Source organism: Erythrolamprus reginae, chromosome 7 (genome assembly GCF_031021105.1).
Source record: "Erythrolamprus reginae isolate rEryReg1 chromosome 7, rEryReg1.hap1, whole genome shotgun sequence".
Lineage (NCBI taxonomy): Eukaryota > Metazoa > Chordata > Lepidosauria > Squamata > Dipsadidae > Erythrolamprus > Erythrolamprus reginae.
In genome coordinates, this window is record NC_091956.1 from 80,351,466 (window position 1) to 80,374,206 (window position 22,741).

Below are 22,741 nucleotides of genomic sequence, written 5' to 3' on the forward strand. Positions count from 1 at the left end.
TATATGTATATGTACACACACACACACACAGAGAGAGAGAGAGCTCTTCTAAAATTATACACATTCAACCTCATTTACTGCAGAGCCCAGAAGGGGAGAAAAAGAAAAAAAAATCAATTTTTTCCTACTGGTTCTGGGTACCTAACCAAACTTTTTCTACCAGTTCTGCGTACTTGACCAAACTTTTTCTACCAGTTCTGGGTGCCTGACTGTACCCATAGGAGCTTTTTACTGAGGAAGGGAAAGGGAGATAAATTATAAGAGCAGAGCACCCAAAAGAAAAGCAGACAGATGAATCAAAATCAAGAGGTGACTTTTTGAATATTTGCAAATTTGGGTATTTTACAAGGCTGTCAAATATTTTCAGGCAACCCAGTTCCTGAGTTGGAGTAGAGACCAAGAGAAGGAATGTTGAATGAAGAGTAACTCTTTTTTTAGCTCGGGGGTGGACCTTGGGAATTAATGAGCATGATTGAAAAGCTACACCCTCTATGCCGTTGAAGCTTTCAATATAAGTCAAAGGCAAGCTCTCTAAAACTCCCTGTGCCCATTCTTGATCTTCTACAGACAGAAGGCAGAGAACAATTGCAACAGCAAAACTTCAAAAAAAAGAAAAAAAGAATCATGAGTACTGCAGGCAAAGTAAGTTTTTGTTGATTCCTTCACAGTACAAGTTTTTCATTGGGGCGAAAGACACCGTTTTATTTATTGTACTGTATTTCGTTAGCTTTTGTAGTCTCTTCAACTGCAATTATATACATGGTTTATAAAATATGGGAAAATAAATGTGTAAAGTAGAAAGATTATAACTTTTGTATCGAAACCAAAATAATAGATTGAAATGGAATTCTGGAAAAGAGCTAAGTGATCATTAGAAATACATATTTTGCATGCTGCAAGAGATAGAAAAAGCTGGCTGAATTGTGAAATTAAATGCAACGCTACAAGAAAAAGTTTATTTGCAGAAGAATATAGCATTTAACATTTTGATTGTGCAATAATAAAACCAAGCCTTTTGAGAGTGAAAGTTCAAAAATAATAGGCAGTGATCCAGCTAACATTTCCAATGATTTTACTGCAGGGGTAAACTTTTCCAAAGGGATTTGTGGTGAAAGGAATCCATTTTGGAACGCTAACTTTTCCTTTCCGTAATTTGTGTTTTCAAAGTCAAATTATTGGAGAGCTACCGGTTATATATACTGCTCAAAAAAAATAAAGGGAACACTCAAATAACATATCCTAGATCTGAATGAATGAAACATTCTCATTGAATACTTTGTTCTGTACAAAGTTGAATGTGCACAACAGCAGGTGAAATGGATTGTCAATCAGTGTTGCTTCCTAAGTGGACAGTTTGATTTCACAGAAGTTTGATTTACTTGGAGTTATATTGTGTTGTTTAAGTGTCCCCTTTATTTATTTTTTGAGCAGTGTATTTTTCCATCCCTGAATAAGAAGAGATGATTCTATGTTGAGCCTTGCTAAATGCATAAACTGAGAAGTTACATATTAAAATAATATCATAAGGCCTTTTGAGAGCAATTTATATGTAATAGTTAAGGTTTCAGGCTAGAAACCAGGGGACCACAAGTTCATTTCCCACCTTAGGCACAAAACCATCTAGGTGACTCTGGGCCAGTCAGTTACTCTCAGCCCTAGGGAGAAGGCAATGGCAAACCATTTCTAAAAAACGTTACCAAGAAAACTGCAGAGACTTGACCACGTATTCACCAGGAGTCAAGACTGATTTGAAGATAAACACACAAACAAACAAACAAACAAACAAAGATGTCTTTCAAAGTAGCATGTTTCAACAATTATAAATGCTCAAATCATCACCTCAAGGTTCGATTACTGCAATGCTCTCTACATGGGGCTACCTTTGAAAAGTGTTCGTAAACTTCAGATCGTGCAGAATGCGGCCGCGAGAGCCATCGTGGGGCTTCCTAGATTCGCCCACGTATCTGCAACACTCCATGGCCTGCACTGGCTGCCGATCGGTTTCCGGTCACAATTCAAAGTGTTGGTAATGACCTTTAAAGCCCTACATGGCATTGGGCCAGAATACATCCGGAACCGCCTTCTACCGCACGAATCTCAGTGGCTGATAAGGTCCTACAGAGTTGGCCTTCTCCGGGTCCCGTCGACCAAACAATGTCGTTTGGTGGGACCCAGGGGAAGAGCCTTCTCTGTGGTAGCCCCGGCCCTCTGGAATCAGCTCCCCCCAGAGATCAGAACGGCCCCCATCCTCCTTGTCTTTCACAAACTTCTTAAGACCCACCTTTGTCGCCAGGCATGGGGGAGTTAAGTTATTCTTCCCCCCTAGGCCATTACAAGCTATGCATGGTATGTTTTTTTAGTTGTTTTATTAAATTGGATTGTTACATGTTGTTTTACCATTGTTGTTAGCCGCCCCGAGTCTGCGGAGAGGGGCGGCATACAAATCCAATAAATAAATGAAAATGAAATCCATAGTCATTCATTTGAGCTATACAGTATGAAAGTATTAATGCCAAGCCAAAAAGATTGCATACAATCGAGAATGGATAAATGCAAGTTAAGTTTAGCAACTGGCTTCTAGTCTAAGAAATTGGATGACAACCGGCAAAACTTGTGTGTTATCTTATCTCAATGGTCATTTTGGCTAGGAATTACAAGGGGTAGATGTTGTAATTCTGATATCAGTGATTAATGGAACAAAGGAAATCCCAAAGCTTGGTTAAATGTTACAGTGTCAATCCTTTCATGCCTCTGGATATATATATATTTACAGGTAATAAAATGCAAAGCTGCTATTGCTTGGGAGCTAAAGAAACCTCTGAGCATTGAGGAGATTGAAGTAGCACCTCCAAAGGCACATGAAGTCCGAATTAAGGTAAACCTAAATACAGTGAACCCTCGAGTTTCGCGTCCTCGAGCATCGCGAAAGGGCTATTTCGCGAGTTTTCAACCCGGAAGTAAACTCCACCATCTGCGCATGCGTGCCTTTTTTCTATGGCCACGCATGCGTAGATGGTGGAGTTCCCCAGCTGGGAAGCTGGGCGGCTTACCTGGGTCTTCCCCCTCTTGCCCCGGTAAGACCCCAGCGGCAGCGCGAGCAACGGCGTGGGCGGGTGGGCGGCACGCACGGGGACACCCCAGCTCCGCTCCCCAGCTGGGAAGTGGCCCCAGCAACAGCGTGGGCGGGTGGGCGGTGCGCGCGCGCTTGGGGAAACCCCAGCTCCGCTCCCCAGCTGGGAAGCGGCCCCAGCAACGCGTGCGCGCTTGGGGAAACCCCAGCTCCGCTCCCCAGCTGGGAAGCGGCCCCAGCAACAGCGTGGGCGGGCGGGCGGTGCGCGCGCGCTTGGGGACACCCCAGCTCCGCTCCCCAGCTGGGAAGCGGCCCCAGCAACAGCGTGGGCGGGCGGGCGGCACGCGCGCGGGGAAACTCCAGGCGCGAGCAACGGGGTGGGCGGGCGAAGGGCGGGCGGCGGTGGAAGTAAAAACACCATCTGCGCATGCGCAGATGGTGTTTTTACTTCCGCACCGCTACTTTGCGAAAAATCGATCATCGCTTGGGGTCCTGGAACGGAACCCTCGCGATGATCGAGGGACCACTGTAATAGCGCTAATTTATGGATGCTAATCCCATTTTCAACTTCGCAGTCTCCTCCTCCACCATCCTCTCCTCCTCTATTTAGCATATATCCAAATGATATTATTACCAATAGGAAGAATAAGATGCCATACCACACCTAATTTTCTAAGTGAGCTTGTGACGGTCAGCTTAGTGCAACCATGATTTCAACCAAGATAAACAAGTTCTTGAATTCTATTTTGTTTTCTAGTACAGTAATACCTCGTCTTACAAACCTAATTGGTTCCCGGGGGAGGTTCGTAAGACGAAAAGTTCGTAAGATGAAACATTGTTTCCCATAGGAAACAATGTAAAATCAATTAATCCGTGCAACGGAAAAAAAACCCGTAAAAAACAGCCGCCGCCTGGCTGTCACCTTTTGAAACAGCCAGGGGGCTTCTCAGCGGCCTCCTGAACCCGAACGCCAAACCCAAACTTCCGGGTTTGGCGTTCGGGAGGCTGCCGAGAAGCCCCCTGGCTGTTTTAAAAGGTGACAGCCAGGCGGCGGGACTTCTCAGCGGCCTCCCGAACCCGAACTTTTGTCGAACTTCTGGGTTCCGCGTTCAGGAGGCCGGGTGGCGGGGCTTCTCGGCAGCGGCAGCGGCGGGTTCATAAGAAGGAAAACGTTCGTAAGAAGAGGCAAAAAATTTCTGAACCCCGGGTTCGTATCTCGGGTTGTTCATAAGACGAGGGGTTCGTATCATGAGGTACCACTGTATTTGCAGTCATTCCATTTTTGACATTTTTCTATGTCTGGGATGTTTTAATATGGCAACTTATTAAAAATGCAAGGAACTGTCTTCCGTTGTCACAATGAGACAATGGTGTTTTTTTGCTCAAATACAGAACACTCAAGTAAGAAATTCACTTTATATGATTGCAATATGAACCGGATTGTCAAGAAGTTGAGAGACTGGAATGTAAACTAAAACTTTGTTATTTATCAGGGTTTTTTTCCACTTGAAAACTTTCAAACATAGAAAGAGTGCCAAGCAAAGTTTCATTATCAGGTTTTCATTCCAAGATTTATAATCTCTTTTCATATCTTAATTTCCCAATTTCCTTATTCTATTACGCAAACTGTGCTCTGCAAAAAGCAATAAATTTTTTGGATTAAACAACTGTAACGAGCTGTGGGGGAAAACGTCTACAAAATAATGAGTATTGCGATGGGTCATAAGATCTCAGCTTTTCAGTAGGTGCTTAAGTCTGGCCTATGGCGCTGACCTGAAAATAGCAAAGGACCGGTTCACTCTGCCTCTGGCAATCAAAACTATGCCCCACCTCACCTAACACATGGCAACTCCAAATCTCAACTAGCAAATGCTCTGTCCTACACATTGGGAAGAAGAATCTAAACTCCAAATCTGAACTGAATGATCAAATTATCACAGATAATCCCCACACGGTTAAAGACCTTGGTATACTAATAACAAAAGATTTAAGTGCCAAAGCCCACTGCAACAATATAGCCAAGAAGGCTTCAAGAGTTGTAAACCTAATCCTACGTAGCTTCTGCTCTGGCAATCTCACACTACTTACCAGAGCTTACAAAACTTTTGCCAGACCCATCCTCGAATACAGCTCATCTGTTTGGAACCCATATCGCATCTCAGACATTAACACCCTTGAAAATGTCTTGCTTCACCTTTCACTCCTCCACTCGAAACAGAAGACCCTACGAAACTAGACTTTCAATCCTGGGCCTAGAAAGCTTAGAACTAAGACGCCTTAAACAAGATCTAAGTATTGCCCGCAAGATCATATGCTGCAATGTCCTGCCTGTCGGCGACTACTTCAGCTTCAACCACAACAACACAAGAGCACACAACAGATTTAAACTTAATATTAACTGCTCCAAACTTGACTGTAAAAAATATGACTTCAGTAACCGAGTTGTCGAAGCGTGGAACTCATTACCGGACTCCATAGTGTCATCCCCAAACCCCCAACACTTTACCCTTAGATTATCTACGGTTGACCTATCCAGATTCCTAAGAGGTCAGTAAGGGGCGAGTACAAGTGCACTAGAGTGCCTTCCGTCCCCTGTCCTATTGCTCTCCTATATCTCCTATACCTTCCTTCTATTCCTATATCTCTTCTTCTATTCTTTCATTGATATGTTCTATTACTATATCTTCTTTTCTATTATTTCTTAGATATATTTTACTATCAGTATCTCCTCTATAACCTTCTTCATGTATTTTACTATGTGTATATAGATATATACCCACTAAAACCCTCATTGTGTATTGGACTAAATAAATAAATAAATAAACAAACAAACAAACAAACAAACAAATAAATAAATAAATAAATAAATAAAAAATTTGGGCTGGCAAGGTGCTACAGGAGGCCGTCCAAACCCAAAACAGGGCACAGCCCTCCCTGTAGACCATTTTGACCAGCAGGGTGCTGCAGGAGGAATCTGCCCTGTCTCTCCCATCAGATCTACAGTGCTGACCCGGCCTTCAGAGAAATCCCGTTCAACACCCCTGATCTAGAAACTTAAATTCATGGCTTTTTGTTTTGTTTTCTTGTTACGTTTCGTAGATTTTGGCCACGGGGGTCTGCCGCTCCGATGAACACGTGATCAGTGGTGCTTTTGCGATGCCTCTGCCAATGGTGCTGGGCCACGAAGCCGCTGGGGTTGTGGAGAGTATTGGAGAAGGAGTAACTTGTGTGAAACCCGGTATGAGAAAAATTGGGGCCCAAGAAGGGATGAGTTATGCAAAGACACCGAAATCTGGCCCAGATCACACCCTTGGCATGTTCACACAGCCTTCTTAGTAGAACACCCTGTTCTGCTATGCGATGTTCTGAAAAAGTAATAACAGTGTCCAGGATTATTATATAAATCTGTTTTATGAGACAAAACAGCTTTTATAAATGTTTTGTCCTAGAGTGAACATATGATTAGCTTTCTTTATAGTCTTTATATCAAGTAAACTGCATTTGCATTGACTGGGCATTCCTTTTGTTTAATTTCTACATGACGATAGTAGAATTATGTTAAATTAGTAAATAAGCATTAAATATTTGTTTGTTTGTTTGTTTATTAGATTTGTATGCCGCCCCTCTCCGAAGACTCGGCGCGGCTAACAACAATAAAAAAGACAATGTAAACAAATCTAATATTAAGAATAATCTAAAAAACCTCCGGAACCGCCTGCTACCACACGAATCCCAGCAACCGATAAGGTCCCACAGAGTTGGCCTTCTCTGGGTCCCGTCGACTAAACAATGTCGTTTGGCGGGCTCCAGGGGAAGAGCCTCCTCTGTGGTGGCCCCGGCCCTCCGGAATTAACTTGCCCCAGAGATCAGAACTGCCCCCACCCTCCTTGTCTTTCGTAAACTACTCAAGACTAATTTATACCGCCAGGCATGGGGGAGTTGAGATATTCCTTCCCCCTAGGCCATTACAAGTTATGCATGGTATGTTTGTGTGTATGTTTAGTTTTATAATAAGGGTTTTTAGTTGTTTTATTATTGGATTGTCACATGCTGTTTTTATCATTGTTGTTAGCTGCCCCAAGTCTACGGAGAGGGGCGGCATACAAATCCAATAAATTATTATTATTATTATTATTATTATTATTATTATTATTATTATTATTAAAGAAGCAATCATACATACAAGTATACCATGTATAAATTCTATAAGCCTTGGGGGGAAGGGAAAATTTCAATTCCCTCATGCCTGACGACAGAGGTGGGTTTTAAGGAGCTTGCGAAAGGCAAGGAGAGTGGGGGCAACTCTGATATCTGGGGAGAGTTGATTCCAGAGAGTTGGGGCCACCACAGAGAAGGCTCTTCCCCTGGGTCCTGCCAGACGACATTGTTTAGTCGACAGGACCCAGAGAAGGCCAACTCTGAGGGACCTAATTGGTCGCTGGGATTTGTGCGGCAGAAGGCGGTCCTGGAGATATTATGGTCCGATGCCATGAAGGGCTTTATAGGTCATAAATTGTGGCCCGAAACCGATCGGCAACCAATGCAGACTGCGGAGTGTTGGAGTAACATGGGCATGTTTAGGAAAGCCCATGATAGCTCTCGCAGTTGCATTCTGCACGATCTGAAGTTTCCGAACACTTTTCAAAAGTAGCCCCATGTAGGGAGCGTTACAGTAGTCGAGCCTCGAGGTGATGAGGGCATGAGCATATTTGTTGATATAAGTACAGTACTGTAAAATAACATTTATCATATAAATGTGTACATGTATCGTTTTGTTTTATCTTGTATCGTATAGTGCTTTATTTGTTTGTTTTGCTTGGCTGTTTTTAAAGTTTATAAATGAATTTTTTAAAAAATAATTGAAAAAGTTTTTGTTATGCTAATCCTAGCATTTCTTTGAAAATAAATCAGCATTTGGTTTATCTCCTAATCTTTGGTATCTATCTCTAACTAGAGGACATATATTACTGTACTTAAAAATGCATAAAAGTGTAACCACAGAATATAGCCAATCAAAATCAAACACAAGAACAAGGGGGCACAATCTGAAGTTAGTTGGGGGAATGATCAAAGGCAACATGAGAAAATATTATTTGACTGAAAGAGTAGTAGATCCTTGGAACAAACTTCCAGCAGACGTGGTTGGTAAATCCCCAGTAACTGAATTTAAACATGCCTGGGATAAACATATATCCATTGTAAGATAAAATACAGGAAATAGTATAAGGGCAGACTAGATGGACCATGAGGTCTTTTTCTGCCGTCAGTCTTCTATGTTTCTATGTTTCTAAACATCTTATTTTCAGAGTATTTTGTGCATGGATCCCAAATCAACTGAAAATACCACCACCATTCAGTAGTATTTTGTTTCATTGATATAGCTCTGGGTTTGAATCACACTAACTCTAAGTATTTGTTTTTATTTTAGGAGATACAGTAATTCCACTTTTTGTTCCACAATGTGGAAAATGCAGATGCTGTAAGAGTTCCAAAGGCAACTTGTGTTCTTCAAACGAGTGAGCTTCCATTTCTTTTCTTTTTCTATCAAAACCAGTATTTTAATATATTCTTTTTTTTTCTTATGATTGAAATTACTTTAAATGGCCCAGTTCAGAATAATTCTAAATGGAATCAATATTTTGTCTTTGGGTTGGCTCCCAAGCAAAGATTTATTATAATCAGCGGAGCTTTAGTTATTAATTACTAATTTATATCATACTTCAATGACTTTGGTGGGTCTAATCTAAGTCTGGATTTAATATTCATTACATGGATACATTTTTCATATACCTCTAACTGAATTTTGAACAATATTTATATAAGAGATCAATTGCTTTTAGTACAACATGAGAGACTTAAAGGGGGAGTTGTGACTTTTAACAACAGCAAATCAACTGTAGCTTCAAAATAAATCCAGGGCAATAGCAATAACGCTTATATACTGCTTTACAGTGTTGGTAATGACCTTTAAAGCCCTAAATGGCATTGGGCCAGAATACATCCAGAACCGCCTTCTACCGCACAAATCCCAGCAGCCGATAAGGTCCCACAGAGTTGGCCTTCTCCGGGTCCCGTCGACCAAACAATGTCGTTTGGCGGGCCCCAGGGGAAGAGCTTTCTCTGTGGCGGCCCCATCCCTCTGGAATCAACTCCCCCCCGGAGATTAGAACGGCCCCCACCCTCCTTGTCTTTCGCAAATTACTCAAGACCTACCTTTGTCGCCAGGCATGGGGGAGTTAGGATATTCCTTCCCCTAGGCCATTACAAGTTATGTATGGTATGTTTGTGTGTATGTTTGGTTTTTATAATAAGGGTTTTTAGTTGTTTTATTAAATTGGATTGTTACATGTTGTTTTTTATCATTGTTGTTAGCCGCCCCGAGTCTGCGGAGATGGGCGGCATACAAATCCAATAAATAATAATAATAATAATAATAATAATAATAATAATAATAATAATAATAATAATAATAATAATAATAATACAGTGCTTTACAACCCTTTATAAGCGGTTTAAGAATCAGCATATCGCCCCCAACAATCTGGGTCCTCATTTTACCCACTTCGGAAGGATGGAAGGCTGAGTCAACGTTGAGCCTGGTGAGATTTGAACTGGTGAACTACAGCCAGCAGTCAGCAGAAGCAGCTTGCAGTACTGCATTCTAACCACTGCGCCACCAAGGCTCAATCTCAAATTGTTCTAGAACTGGGGTGCAAAATTCAAAGTCTGGGTGCTGGACGCCACCTGCAGGGTGCTTTGTTCTGGCCCAAAGGGGCTACCCTGGAAACAGCAAAGGACCAGCCCATGGTGCCTCTGCCAGTGAAAATGGAGCTTGGGAGGGTTGCTGTGGCCCTCTCGAGCTCCATTTTCGCTGGCAAAAGGTTGCAGTTGCCCATCGGAGCCAAAAATGGAGCTCTCCATTTTCACTGGTAGAGGGCTGGGTGGGAGGTCGTCGCACACGAAAATGGAGATCAGGAGCCCATTTTCACAGACATAAACAACAGACCACCACCGACGTTCCCGTCATAAATTGTATTGAGTTGGGCATGCCCACCCTGGCCACGCCCACCCCAGCTCCCCAAGGCCGAACACAACCCTGACGCAACCCTCAATGAAATTGAGTTTGACGCCCCTGTTCTAGAATGTTACCCAAAGTGACCTTCTTTTGTCTCTTATCCAACACGCACTCTGAATATACAAAAGGAAATCAAAGCCGTTAACACGCTCTACATATCAATTAAGTTTTTCAACAACAGCATGTGCCACAGGCAATTGTTCAAAAAGGATGTTGCAAGTCTCCGCAAGTAAGAATTCCTTTGCTAACTTTCATAACTCTGATTTATTGCGTAACATTCCTCTAATTTTACTTAAGAGTCTTAGAGAATTAATCCCCTGAGGAGGAGCTGAAGAACAGCAGCTGGCTAAAAATTTTGAGCTCCGAACTAAAAAGTAATATTCTTCCCACTACCAGTCTGTAGATCCAGCCACTCTTGTCATTGAATAGCATCTCTGCATTTAGTATACAAAAACTTGGCTGGACAAAAATCGGAGTATCCCCTTCTCTGATATCTTCCCTCCAGGATTTCATTGTATTAATCTTACAATTAATTTATTAATCATTTATTTATTAATCAGATTTGTATGCCGCCCCTCTCCGCAGACTCAGCGCGGCTAACAACAATAAAAAGACAATGTAAACAAATCTAATATTAAAAATAATCTTAAAAACCCCAATTTAAAGAACCAATCATACATACAAACATACCATGTATAAATTCTATAAGCCTAGGGGGAAGGGAAAATTTCAATTCCCCCATGCCTGACGACAGAGGTGGGTTTTGAGGAGCTTACGAAAGGCAAGGAGGGTGGGGGCAACTCTGATATCCGGGGGGAGTTGGTTCCAGAGGGTTGGGGCTGCCACAGAGAAGGCTCTTCCCCTGGGTCCCGCCAGACAACATTGTTTAGTTGACGGGACCCGGAGAAGGCCAACTCTGTGGGACCTAACTGGTCGCTGGGATTCGTGCGGCAGAAGGCGGTCCCGGAGATATTCTGGTCCGATGCCATGAAGGGCTTTATAGGTCATAACCAACACTTTGAATTGTGACGGGAAACCGATCAGCAACCAATGCAGACTGCGGAGTGTTGGAGTAATATGGGCAAATTTAGGAAAGCCCATGATAGCTCTCGCAGATGCATTCTGCATGATCTACCCCGGCAGATTCAGAAATTCTATTTAGGAATGAACTAAGAGCCGCAGTGACGCAGTGGTTAGAGTGCAGTACTGCAGGCTGCTTCTGCTAACTGCTGGCTTCCTGCAATTTGGCAGTTCAAATCTCGCCAGGCTCAAGGTTGACCTATCCTTCCACCTTCCAAGGTCAGTAAAATGAGGACCCAGATTGTTGGGGACATCATGGCGACTCTGTAAACCACTTTGAGATATTTTTATGTGAAAACAGCTAATATGCAACTTGCATTCATTAATTTATAGATGAACACAATTAGAATGTTAGTGGTGCATATTTTAATACTAGAATAAGACATGAACAATCGTTCTCTTGTCTAAGTAAAATAAATAAATATTTTACTGGTCTCAAAAGATATGAAAATTCTATATGCCATTATGACATTAGGAGTTCAGCTAAGGTGAGACGACAGAAAATATTTTATCACATTATTATTCAGATAAGGCTGATATGTACTACCGATGAACAGTAAACAAAATTATCTCTAATCCAAATGTTATTTCCTTGAAATAATTGATATCTTTATTAAACCTTACCACAAGATTACATCAATGTTATTTACACTTGATATTAATGAAAACTCAAGAGTAGCTAATCAACCTTGGAAAAGGCATATTTATTAAGTGGCACAGGTATTAATGACAGTTAATTAAAAGAAAAGTTTTCTCTGGTAAAACATACTGTATTTTTATACTAAAATGTTAGGTTTTAATATGATTTTTAAAAACCAGTCATAAAAACTATCAAAAAGTAGATCTAAGAAATTTATGCACTATTTATTGAATACTTAATAGTTTTTAATTTGTCCTTCCTTCTCTAATACCTTAGTATGATCCTTAATTACTTTTAAAATAAGAAAATTAAATAGTATGTTTTCACCCATAAACGCTTTAATCATTTAAATCATTTTGCAGCAATTAAAGAAAATTGAGCAACTTGCCTAATCTGTTATCATACTGAACCTTGTGGGTTCAGTACGAAACTTTAAAATGTTACTGTGCTCCTCAACAAATAATGCCGTCTATCATTTGTCCTTTTTGATTCAAATAATGTGCCTGCGTACGAAGCAAAAAATATGAAATTTTTTTTTAAAAGATGGCGATGCCCATAGGACTGCCACCAGAGCGGTTGCGTGCACATTACGCAATCCACTACCACACCGGTAGCACCCCACTATTGGTGGCGCTGGGAGAATTATATTTCTTTGCAATCCTCTGGTTGTTGTCACTCTCTCTGTGAGTGTCCTTAGAGAGCACCTTCACACACACACAAACATCAGGGCTGAACTGATGAAGCTTCTTAGATGGGAAGCAAAACCTCTTCTTCCTCAAGGGAAAAGGAAAAAAAATAACAGCACCGTCCGGTTGCCTTTTTAAAACTCACCTTTGCTTCAGCTAGGACTCAACTTGGACAGATGTGCATGTGAAAATATACAGTGGCCTGCATTGGTTGCCGATCGGTTTCCGGTCACAATTCAAAGTGTTGGTAATGACCTTTAAAGCCCTTCATGGCATTGGACCAGAATACCTCCGGAACCGCCTTCTACCGCACGAATCCCAGCGGCCGATAAGGTCCCACAGAGTTGGCCTTCTCCGGATCCCGTCAACCAAACAATGTCGTTTGGCGTGCCCCAGGGGAAGAGCCTTCTCTGGCGGCCCCGGCCCTCTGGAATCAACTCCCCCCGGAGATTAGAACGGCCCCCACCCTCCTTGTCTTTCACAAGTTACTCAAGACCCACCTATATCGCCAGGCATAGGGGAATTAAGACACCTCCCCCAGGCTTTCTTATATTTTATGTTTGGTATGTATGTGTTGTATGGTTTTTAAATTGTTGTGGTTTTTTAATATAATTTTAATATTAGATTTGTTCCATTGATATACTGTTTTTATTATTGTTGTGAGCCGCCCCGAGTCTTCGGAGAGGGGCGGCATACAAATCTAATAAATTGAATTGAATTGAATGATTGTTAAACCTAGGCCGAAGCCATCAATTTTCTCTGTGTATATTTATTTATTTGTTGTTGTTGTTTTACAGCCTTAATTCAGGCAGTGGCTTAATGCCGGACGGCACCAGCCGATTCACGTGCAAAGGAAAGAGCCTCCATCACTTCATCAGCACCAGCACCTTCACCGAATACACTGTGGTGCATGAGAACGCAGTGGTCAAGATCGATCCATCAGCCCCGCTGGAAAAAGTTTGCCTGATTGGCTGTGGGTTTTCGACTGGCTATGGGGCAGCCGTACAGACAGCTAAGGTAAGTCCTAAAGCAAGGATGTCAAAGTCAATTTCATTGAGCGCCGCATCAGGGTTGGGTTTGACCTTCAGGGGGCAGAGTGGGCGTCGCCAGCTCAAATATCTACATGAAACCGCTAGGTGAGATCATCCAGGGGCTGAGGTATCACCAGGATGCGGATGATACCCAGCTGTACATCTCCACCCCATGTCCAGTCAACGAAGCAGTGGAAGTGATGTGCCGGTGCCTGGAGGCTGTTGGGGTCTGGATGGGTGTCAACAGACTCAAACTCAACCCAGACAAGACGGAGTGGCTGTGGGTTCTGCCTCCCAAGGACAATTCCATCTGTCCGTCCATAACCCTGGGGGGGAATTATTGACCCCCTCAGAGAGGGTCCGCAACTTGGGCGTCCTCCTCGATCCACAGCTCACATTAGAGAAACATCTTTCAGCTGTGGCGAGGGGGACGTTTGCCCAAGTTCGCCTGGTGCACCAGTTGTGGCCCTATCTGGACCGGGAGTCACTGCTCACAGTCACTCACGCCCTCATCACCTCGAGGCTCGACTACTGTAACACTCTCTACATGGGGCTACCTTTGAAAAGTGTTCGGAAACTTCAGATTGTGCAGAATGCAGCTGCGAGAGCAATCATGGGCTTCCCAAGGTATGCCCATGTTACACCAACACTCCGCAGTCTGCATTGGTTGCCGATCAATTTCCGGTCACAATTCAAAGTGTTGGTTATGACCTATAAAGCCCTTCATGGCATCGGACCAGAATATCTCTGGGACCGCCTTCTGCCGCTCGAATCCCAGCGACTGGTTAGGTGCCACAGAGTTGGCCTTCTCTGGGTCCCGTCGATTAAGCAATGTCATTTGGCGGGACCCAGGAGAAGAGCCTTCTCTGTGGCGGCCCCGACCCTCTGGAACCCGCTCCCCCCAGATATCAGAGTTGCCCCACCCTCCTTGCCTTTGGCAAGCTCCTTAAAACCCACCTCTGTCGTCAGGCATGGGGGAATTGAAATTTCCCTTCCCCCTAGGTTTATAGAATTTATACATGGTATACTTGTATGTATGAGTGGTTCTTTAAATTGGGGTTTTTTAGATTGTTTTTAATATTAGATTTGTTTACATTGTCTTTTTATATTGTTGTTAGCCGCCCCAAGTCTTCGGAGAGGGGCGGCATACAAATCTAATACATAAATAAATAAATAAATAAAGTCACTGTCAGGGGCGCCTGTGGTGGCCCGAGTGCTCTGCAAGCAAAAATGGGCCCTAGCTCTGTTTTTGGCTGCCACCTGCAACTTACGAGATGGTCTTCTGCCTTAATGTATCCTAGTGACCGGTTAGATCCCACAGAGTTGGCCTTCTCCAAGTCCCATCAGCCAGGCAATGCCATCCGGTGGGGCCTAGGGGAAGTGTCTTCTCTGTGGTGGCCCTGGCCTTCTGGAATCAACTCCCCCCCCCCCGAGATTTGTACCGCCCCCACCCTCCTAGTCTTTTGTGAGGCCTTGAAAATGCATTTCTGCCGACAGGCCCGGAGCCACAGAAATTTTAACATCTGCCCCAGCTTATGATTGAAGAATTATAGGATGAATACGGATGATTGATTTTTTTAATGGATAGGGAGTTTAGAATATAACTTAACTTAGATTTCTATGTGTTTTTAGTATTGAGATTTTTAGAGTACAGTAGTACCCCTAGATACGAGTTTAATTCGTTCCATAAGGGAGCTTGTATCTCGAGGCAACTCGTATCTAGAACAAGTTGTTTTTCCCCTCCGAGATAACCAAAAGCAAGGATTCTTGCACCACCTAGTGGACGCTCAGCTCGTATCCCAAATTTGAGCTCGGGAATAGAACAGAAATGTCTCTCCCCTCGTGGCTCGTATCATGAAATCCTCGCATGTAGATCAGCTCGTATCTAGAGGTACTACTGTATTTAGAGATTTCTTCACGCTTTGTAATTGTTTACTGTGAGCCACCCTGAGTCCCAGGAGAAGGGTGGCATAGAAATCTGATTAATAAAATAAATAAATAAAATAATAAACCCTCTGCCAGCGAAAATGGAGTTTGTGAATGCCATGTGCAGCCCTGCTGAGCTCTGTTCCCAATGGCATAAACACCGTGGCCCAGTCCTTCACTGTTTCCAGGTAGCTCCTCAGTCCAGCTCAAAGCACCCCGCGAGCCGGATTCAGCCCTCAGATTTTGAGTCTGACACCTCTGCCCTACAGCATTGATTTCGAGAACATATACAGTGTTACCTCTACCTAAGAACGCCTCTACTTACGAACCTTTCTAGATAAGAACCTTTCTAGATAAGAACCGGATTCCTAGAGAGGCCCCATGGAGGCTTCTCCCCACCTTTTCTGGTCCCGTTTCCTCCCAGGAGATTCTTAGAGAGGCTCCACGGAGGCTTCTCCCCACCTTTTCCGGCCCTGTTTCCTCCCAGGAGATTCTTAGAGAGGCCCCACTGAGGCTTCTCCCTTCCTTTTCTGGCCCTGTTTCCTCCTAGGAGATTCCTAGAGAGGCCCCACAGTGGCTTCTCCCCACCTTTTCCAGCCCTGTTTCCTCCCAGGAGATTCTTAGAGAGGCCCCACAGAGGCTTCTCCCCACATTTTCCAGCCCTGTTTCCTCCCAGGAGATTCTTAGAGAGGCCCCACGGAGGCTTCTCCCCATCTTTTCCGGCCCTGTTTCCTCCCAGGAGATTCCTAGAGAGGCCCCACAGAGGCTTCCCCCTGCCTTTTCCGGCCTTGTTTCCTCCCAAGGGATTCTTAGAGAGGCCCCACAGAGGCTTCTCCCCACCTTTTCCTGCCCTGTTTCCTCCCAGGAGATTCTTAGAGAGGCCCCACGGAGGCTTCTCCCTGCCTTTTCCGGCCCTGTTTCCTCCCAGGAGATTCTTAGAGAGGCCCCACGGAGGCTTCTCCCCACCTTTTCCGGCCCTGTTTCCTCCCAGGAGATTCTTAGAGAGGCCCCACGGAGGCTTCTCTCTGTCTTTTCCGGTTACAGTTTCAGAGGCTCGGGTTTGTAAGTGGAAAATGGTTCTTGAGAAGAGGCAAAAAAATCTTGAACACCTGGTTCTTATCTAGAAAAGTTTGTAAGTAGAGGCATTTGTAGGTAGAAGTACCACTGTGCAAGGATGCTTACCTGCAATAGTCCTTGAGTTACGACCAAAATTGGGACCAGAATTTCCACTGCTAGGCAAAGTGGTTCTTAAATGAGTCATGCCCAATTTTACAACCTTTTATTCCACGTTTAAATGAATCACTGTGGTTTATTTTCCTTTTTGTATTTTGCATTAGTATTTTTTTCTACTTTTCTAAGTCTTGTTCAGATAATTTTTTAAAAAATTGTTCAATGTGTATTGACCTTATGATTTTCTAGGTAGAGCCTGGTTCTGTCTGTGCTGTCTTTGGCTTGGGTGGAGTTGGTCTCTCGGTGGTCATGGGCTGCAAAGCAGCTGGAGCTTCCCGAATCATTGGAGTGGACATCAACAAAGATAAATTTGCTAAGGCTAAAGAAATGGGAGCCACGGAGTGTATCAACCCCCTTGATTTCCAGAAGCCCGTCAATGAAGTGCTCTTTGACATGACTGGCGGTGAAGGGGTAGACTATTCTTTTGAAGTGGTTGGACGCACTGAAACCATGGTAAGTAAAAATTATCGTAACAATTTACAGTTGTTAATTTAATCCTTTGCAGCTTCTTCTCTGGTAATTTTGAACTGCTAACAAGAGCTTACAAAACATTTGTCAGACCAATCCTAGAATACGGCTCGCCTGTATGGAACCCACGTTGCATATCTGACAACAACACAATTGAGAGAGTCCAGAAATATTTCACAAGAAGAGTCCTTCGTTCCTCTTCTTATCACAAAATACCTTACACCGCCAGACTTGAAATTCTTGGTTTAGACAACTTACAACTCCGTCGTCTCTGTTCCGACTTAGTTATAGTTCATAAAATCATATACCAAAATGTCCTATCTGTTAACGACTACTTCACCTTCAACCGCAACAACACATGAGCACAAAATCGATTTAAAGTAAATGTCAACCGTTCCAAACTTGACTGCAAAAAATACGACTTCAGCAAAAGAGTAATCAACGCCTGGAATGCACTACCTGATTCTGTGGTTTCTACTCCTAACCCCAAAACCTTTAACCTTAGACTATCTACAATTGATCTCTCCTCCTTTCTCAGAGGTCACCCTTCTCCTGGGACTCAGGGTGACTCACAGTAAACAATTACAATGCGTGGTTGTAATCTGTACAAAAAATGGAAGTAGTTGAAGAACAATATATGAAATGTAAAAATATGAATGAATATGTAAAGTGTGCATCTTTGGTTTGTTTCTTTGCTCTTAGATAGCTGCCTTCGCTTCTTGCCATCAGAATTTGGGGACCAGCGTCCTTGTGGGGGTGCCCCCAAATGCATCTAAGATCACTTATGATCCACTGATGCTTTTCACCGGCCGCACCTGGAAAGGATGTGTCTTTGGAGGTATGGTAAAAAGTGTGAAATGTAACACAAAAATTTATTTAATTTATTATACGAGAACATTCCTCCATGTCAGTTCAAGGCCTAATTATATTCATTGTGTATTTGAGGATATGTGGATATTCACGTGAAATATGTTAAAGTTTAGAACTAAGACGCCTTAAACAAGATCTAAGTATTGCCCACAAGATCATATGCTGCAACGTCCTGCCTGTCGGCGACTACTTCAGCTTCAACCACAACAACACAAGAGCACACAACAGGTTTCAACTTAATATTAACCGCTCCAAACTTGACTGTAAAAAATATGACTTCAGTAACCGAGTTGTCGAAGCGTGGAACTCATTACCGGACTCCATAGTGTCATCCCCAAACCCCAACACTTTACCCTTAGATTATCTACGGTTGACCTCTCCAGATTCCTAAGAGGTCAGTAAGGGGCGAGTACAAGTGCACTAGAGTGCCTTCCGTCCCCTGTCCTATTGCTCTCCTATATCTCCTATACCTTTCTTCTATTCCTATATCTCTTCTTCTATTCTTTCATTGATATGTTTTATTAATATATCTTTTCTATTCTTTCTTAGATATATTTTACTATGAGTATCTCCTCTATAACCTTCATCATGTATTTTACTATGTGTATATAGATATGTACCCACTAAAACCCTCATTGTGTATTGGACAAAATAAATAAATAAAATATACAATGGTCGCCTAGAAAGTAATGCACCACTTTTTTTTTCTTCAACAATTATTTATTGAACACAGTGAAACTTACACACAAGAAATAATGGTGTTTCTTCCACACTCCCTATTTTTCCACGTAATCTCCATCCCGTTCTATGGCCTTCCACCAGCGAGACACAAGGGCGTGTATGCCCAGTCGGTACCACTCCTTGTTCTGGTCACGAAGCCATTTCTGCACTGTGCGAATCACCTCTCCGTCATTCTCAAAATGTCTTCCGCAAATGGCATCCTTTAATGGCCCAAACAAGTGGAAGTCTGAGGGAGCTATGTCAGGGCTGTAGAGTGGATGGAGTAATGATGTATCGCTGCTTGTAACATACAGGGGGTGGACAAAACAATGGAAACACTTGACTTTTGGTCATCATAATGTTTGAACATGTTCAAATCAATCAAAACTTGACATATTTTAATGTTTTTTAAAATTCTGTTAATTCATATGTTTTTTAAACTATCTTTAACAGAAATGTAAGGAAATTGGTTATAACCTTCTAGAAATTGCAGAACTCTCAGACTTTCAAAGAGGCCAAATTGTTGGTGCTCGAGTGGCAGGCGCTAGTGTAACAGAAAGTGCCCGAATGTTTGGCGTTTGAAGAGGTCATGTCTCAAAAGTAATGACTGCTTTTGAAAGAGAAGGGAAAATGTCCTCAGCCAAGCACAGGTCTGGTCGAAAGTCGAAGTTGTCTGAGAGAGACCGTCGGACTCTCAAGCGAATTGTTAGAAGGGATCGCAAGCCCGCAGCTCCTAAAATCACTGCAGAGCTCAATAGACACGTACAGGACCCAGTTTCCACAAAAACTGTTCAAAGGGAGCTTCACAAATCTGGATTCCAAATCTGGATCTCCAAGGGGTTTCCATTTCTTTGTCCACCCCCTGTACATCATTTACAGACACTAATAATAATAATAATAATAATAATAATAATAATAATAATAATAATGCATTGTGATCAATCTTTTTTTCCAGGGTGGAAGAGCAAAGACTCTGTCCCCAAGTTGGTTTCAGATTTCATGCAGAAGAAATTCGTTTTGGATCCATTGATCACTCATACATTGCCTTTTGAGAAAATCAATGAAGGGCTGGATCTGCTGCGGTCAGGAAAAAGGTAATAATGCCCTTCTGTTTCTTTTCTTTGTCCTCCTTTTGCTATTTATTACTATCAGCCCTTCAAGCCTCAAACGTATCAGGAAAGACTTCATGAACTCAATCTGTAGAGTCTGGAGGACAGAAGGAAAAGGGGGGACATGATCGAAACATTTAAATATGTTAAAGGGTTAAATAGGGTTCAGGAGGGAAGTGTTTTTAATAGGAAAGTGAACACAAGAACAAGGGGACACAATCTGAAGTTAGTTGGGGGAAAGATCAAAAGCAACGTGAGAAAATATTATTTCACTGAAAGAGTAGTAGATCCTTGGAACAAACTTCCAGCAGACGTGGTTGGTAAATCCACAGTAACTGAATTTAAACATGCCTGGGATAAACACATATCCATTGTAAGATAAAATACAGGAAATAGTATAAGGGCAGACTAGATGGACCATGAGGGTGAAATTAATTAGGGTCGTGCAGTTTCAGACAGCAGGGCAATTGAGTTTTCCAAGGAGGAGGAGGAAGAGGAAGAAGAAGAAGAGGAAGTGGTAATAGTTCCACTTCTTATCCAAGAAAGGAAGTTCTGTGGAGAGTGGTAACATGGAAATAATTAGGTAATTAGTCGCTGCACCCACCTACATTCAGGGATAGGATTTGCACATAGAATCTTAGATTTAATCTTGACATTAAGAAAACATGTTCAGCAAGGAAATTATAGGAAACACTAAACCCGTGAATCATATCTGTCAAGGAAGGATGAATAAGCGTAGGTGAATAAATTGTGTAATGCGGTAAACGGTAAGTAACTTGTGATCACTAAAAACAGAAAATACTTGGACATATCTGGAGAAATTTCCATGGAACTTAAGGATCTGCCGATCTCATTCCCAGAATGATTATATGCAGTTACTTTTAAGTATATAAATGAAAGATCTCTAGAACTTAATATTAACCGCTCCAAACTTGACTGTAAAAAATATGACTTCAGTAACCAAGTTGTCAAAGCGTGGAACTCATTACCGGACTCCATAGTGTCATCCCCAAACCCCCAACAATTTACCCTTAGATTATCTACGGTTGACCTATCCAGATTCCTAAGAGGTCAGTAAGGGGCGAGTACAAGTGCACTAGAGTGCCTTCTGTCCCGTCCTATTGCTCTCCTATATCTCCTATACCTTTCTTCTATTCCTATATCTCTTCTTCTATTCTTTCATTGATACGTTCTATTCCTATATCTTCTTTTCTATTCTTTCTTAGATATATTTTACTATGAGTATCTCCTCTATAACCTTCATCATGTATTTTACTATGTGTATATAGATATATACCCACTAAACCCTCTTTGTGTATTGGACAAAATAAATAAATAAATAAACAAACAAACAGGTTGGGTCACTACAGGAGACCATGAAATGATAGTAATGCTCTTTAATATTAAGAACAAAACTCATATTTATCTTATTTCTCTATTTCAGCATCCGGACTGTCTTAACATTTTAAGCTGCTGAGCTGAAGAAAACCAATTACAGAATATTTTCTGAAATTGCTGATGTACCAATCTGCAATTTTTATAACAACATATGATGGTGTTTTGTCCTTCTACTTTATCTTCGTGGACCAAATGGATATAAAAGAAACTCATTTTAGTGTATGGGAAGTTTTATGAGCACAAACTTTAAAACATATATTCATATTTGGCTAATTAGATTACTGTCTGCAGGTGTAGAAATATTGCCCTCTTATTTTTTAATCATAGATCTCTCTGTCTTCTAAATAAATAAAGGCTACATACATGGTTTTAGATCTTTAAATTTTTCTTTGTTATGTAGGCGCTTTTCCAAATAAAGAAATTTTGAATTATATGTTGGGTCTAGATTTATTAATCGGCTGTGCTCGTATTTCAATTAATTATTTTGATCCCCAAAATTGTAAATAAAAAGCCCTGAGATATCTGTTACCTAACAAAATGATATTCAATATAATGAAGTAAAGTCTTAGACTGGGTGAAACCAGGCTTAATAGCAGTAACTGTGAGAGGCATCTTGGAATCTTAGTGGACAATCAAACAAGATCTAAGTATTGCCCACAAGATCATATGCTGTAACGTCCTGCCTGTCGGCGATTACTTCAGCTTCAACCACAACAACAAAAGAGTACACAACAGATTTAAACTTAATATTAACTGCTCCAAACTTGACTGTAAAAAATATGACTTCAGTAACCGAGTTGTCGAAGCGTGGAACTCATTACCGGACTTCATAGTGTCATCCCCAAACCCCCAACACTTTATCCTTAGATTATCTACGGTTGACCTATCCAGATTCCTAAGAGGTCATACATAAGAGGTTAGTAAGGGGCGAGTGCAAGTGCACTAGAGTGCCTTCCGTCCCCTGTCCTATTCAATTCAATTCAATTTATTAGATTTGTATCTCGCCCCTCTCCGAAGACTCGGGGCGGCTCACAACAGCAAAAAAAACAATATAGAATAGAATAGAATTTTTATTGGCCAAGTGTGATTGGACACACAAGGAATTTGTCTTGGTGCATATGCTCTCAGCGTACATAAAATAAAATATACTTTTGTCAAGTATCATGTAGTACAACACATATTCTATCGAAAACAAATCTAATATTAAAAAACACATAAAAACTCTATCATATTTAAAAAGCAAACAACATATCCATATCCAAACATAAATATAAAAAAAGTCTGGGGGATAGGTGTCTCAACTCCCCCATGCCTGGTGGAATAGATGGGTCTTGAGTAATTTACGAAAGACGAGGGTGGGGGCAGTTCTAATCTCCGGGGGGAGTTGATTCCAGAGGGCTGGGGCCACCACAGAGAAGGCTCTTCCCCTGGGGCCCAC

General features: G+C 42.1%; 1 protein-coding gene across 1 annotated transcript; it reads left to right on the forward strand.

The window, feature by feature from the left end:
* Positions 1-454: 454 nt before the first annotated feature.
* Positions 455-21,736, forward strand: LOC139170565 (alcohol dehydrogenase 1). Its single transcript, XM_070757958.1, has 9 exons — positions 455-642; positions 2,774-2,875; positions 6,170-6,308; positions 8,499-8,586; positions 13,349-13,568; positions 16,928-17,191; positions 17,909-18,044; positions 19,752-19,890; positions 21,350-21,736. The coding sequence occupies exons 1-9, from the start codon at positions 625-627 to the stop codon at positions 21,372-21,374; spliced, it is 1,131 nt and encodes a 376-aa protein (XP_070614059.1). The 5' UTR covers positions 455-624; the 3' UTR covers positions 21,375-21,736.
* Positions 21,737-22,741: the final 1,005 nt, after the last annotated feature.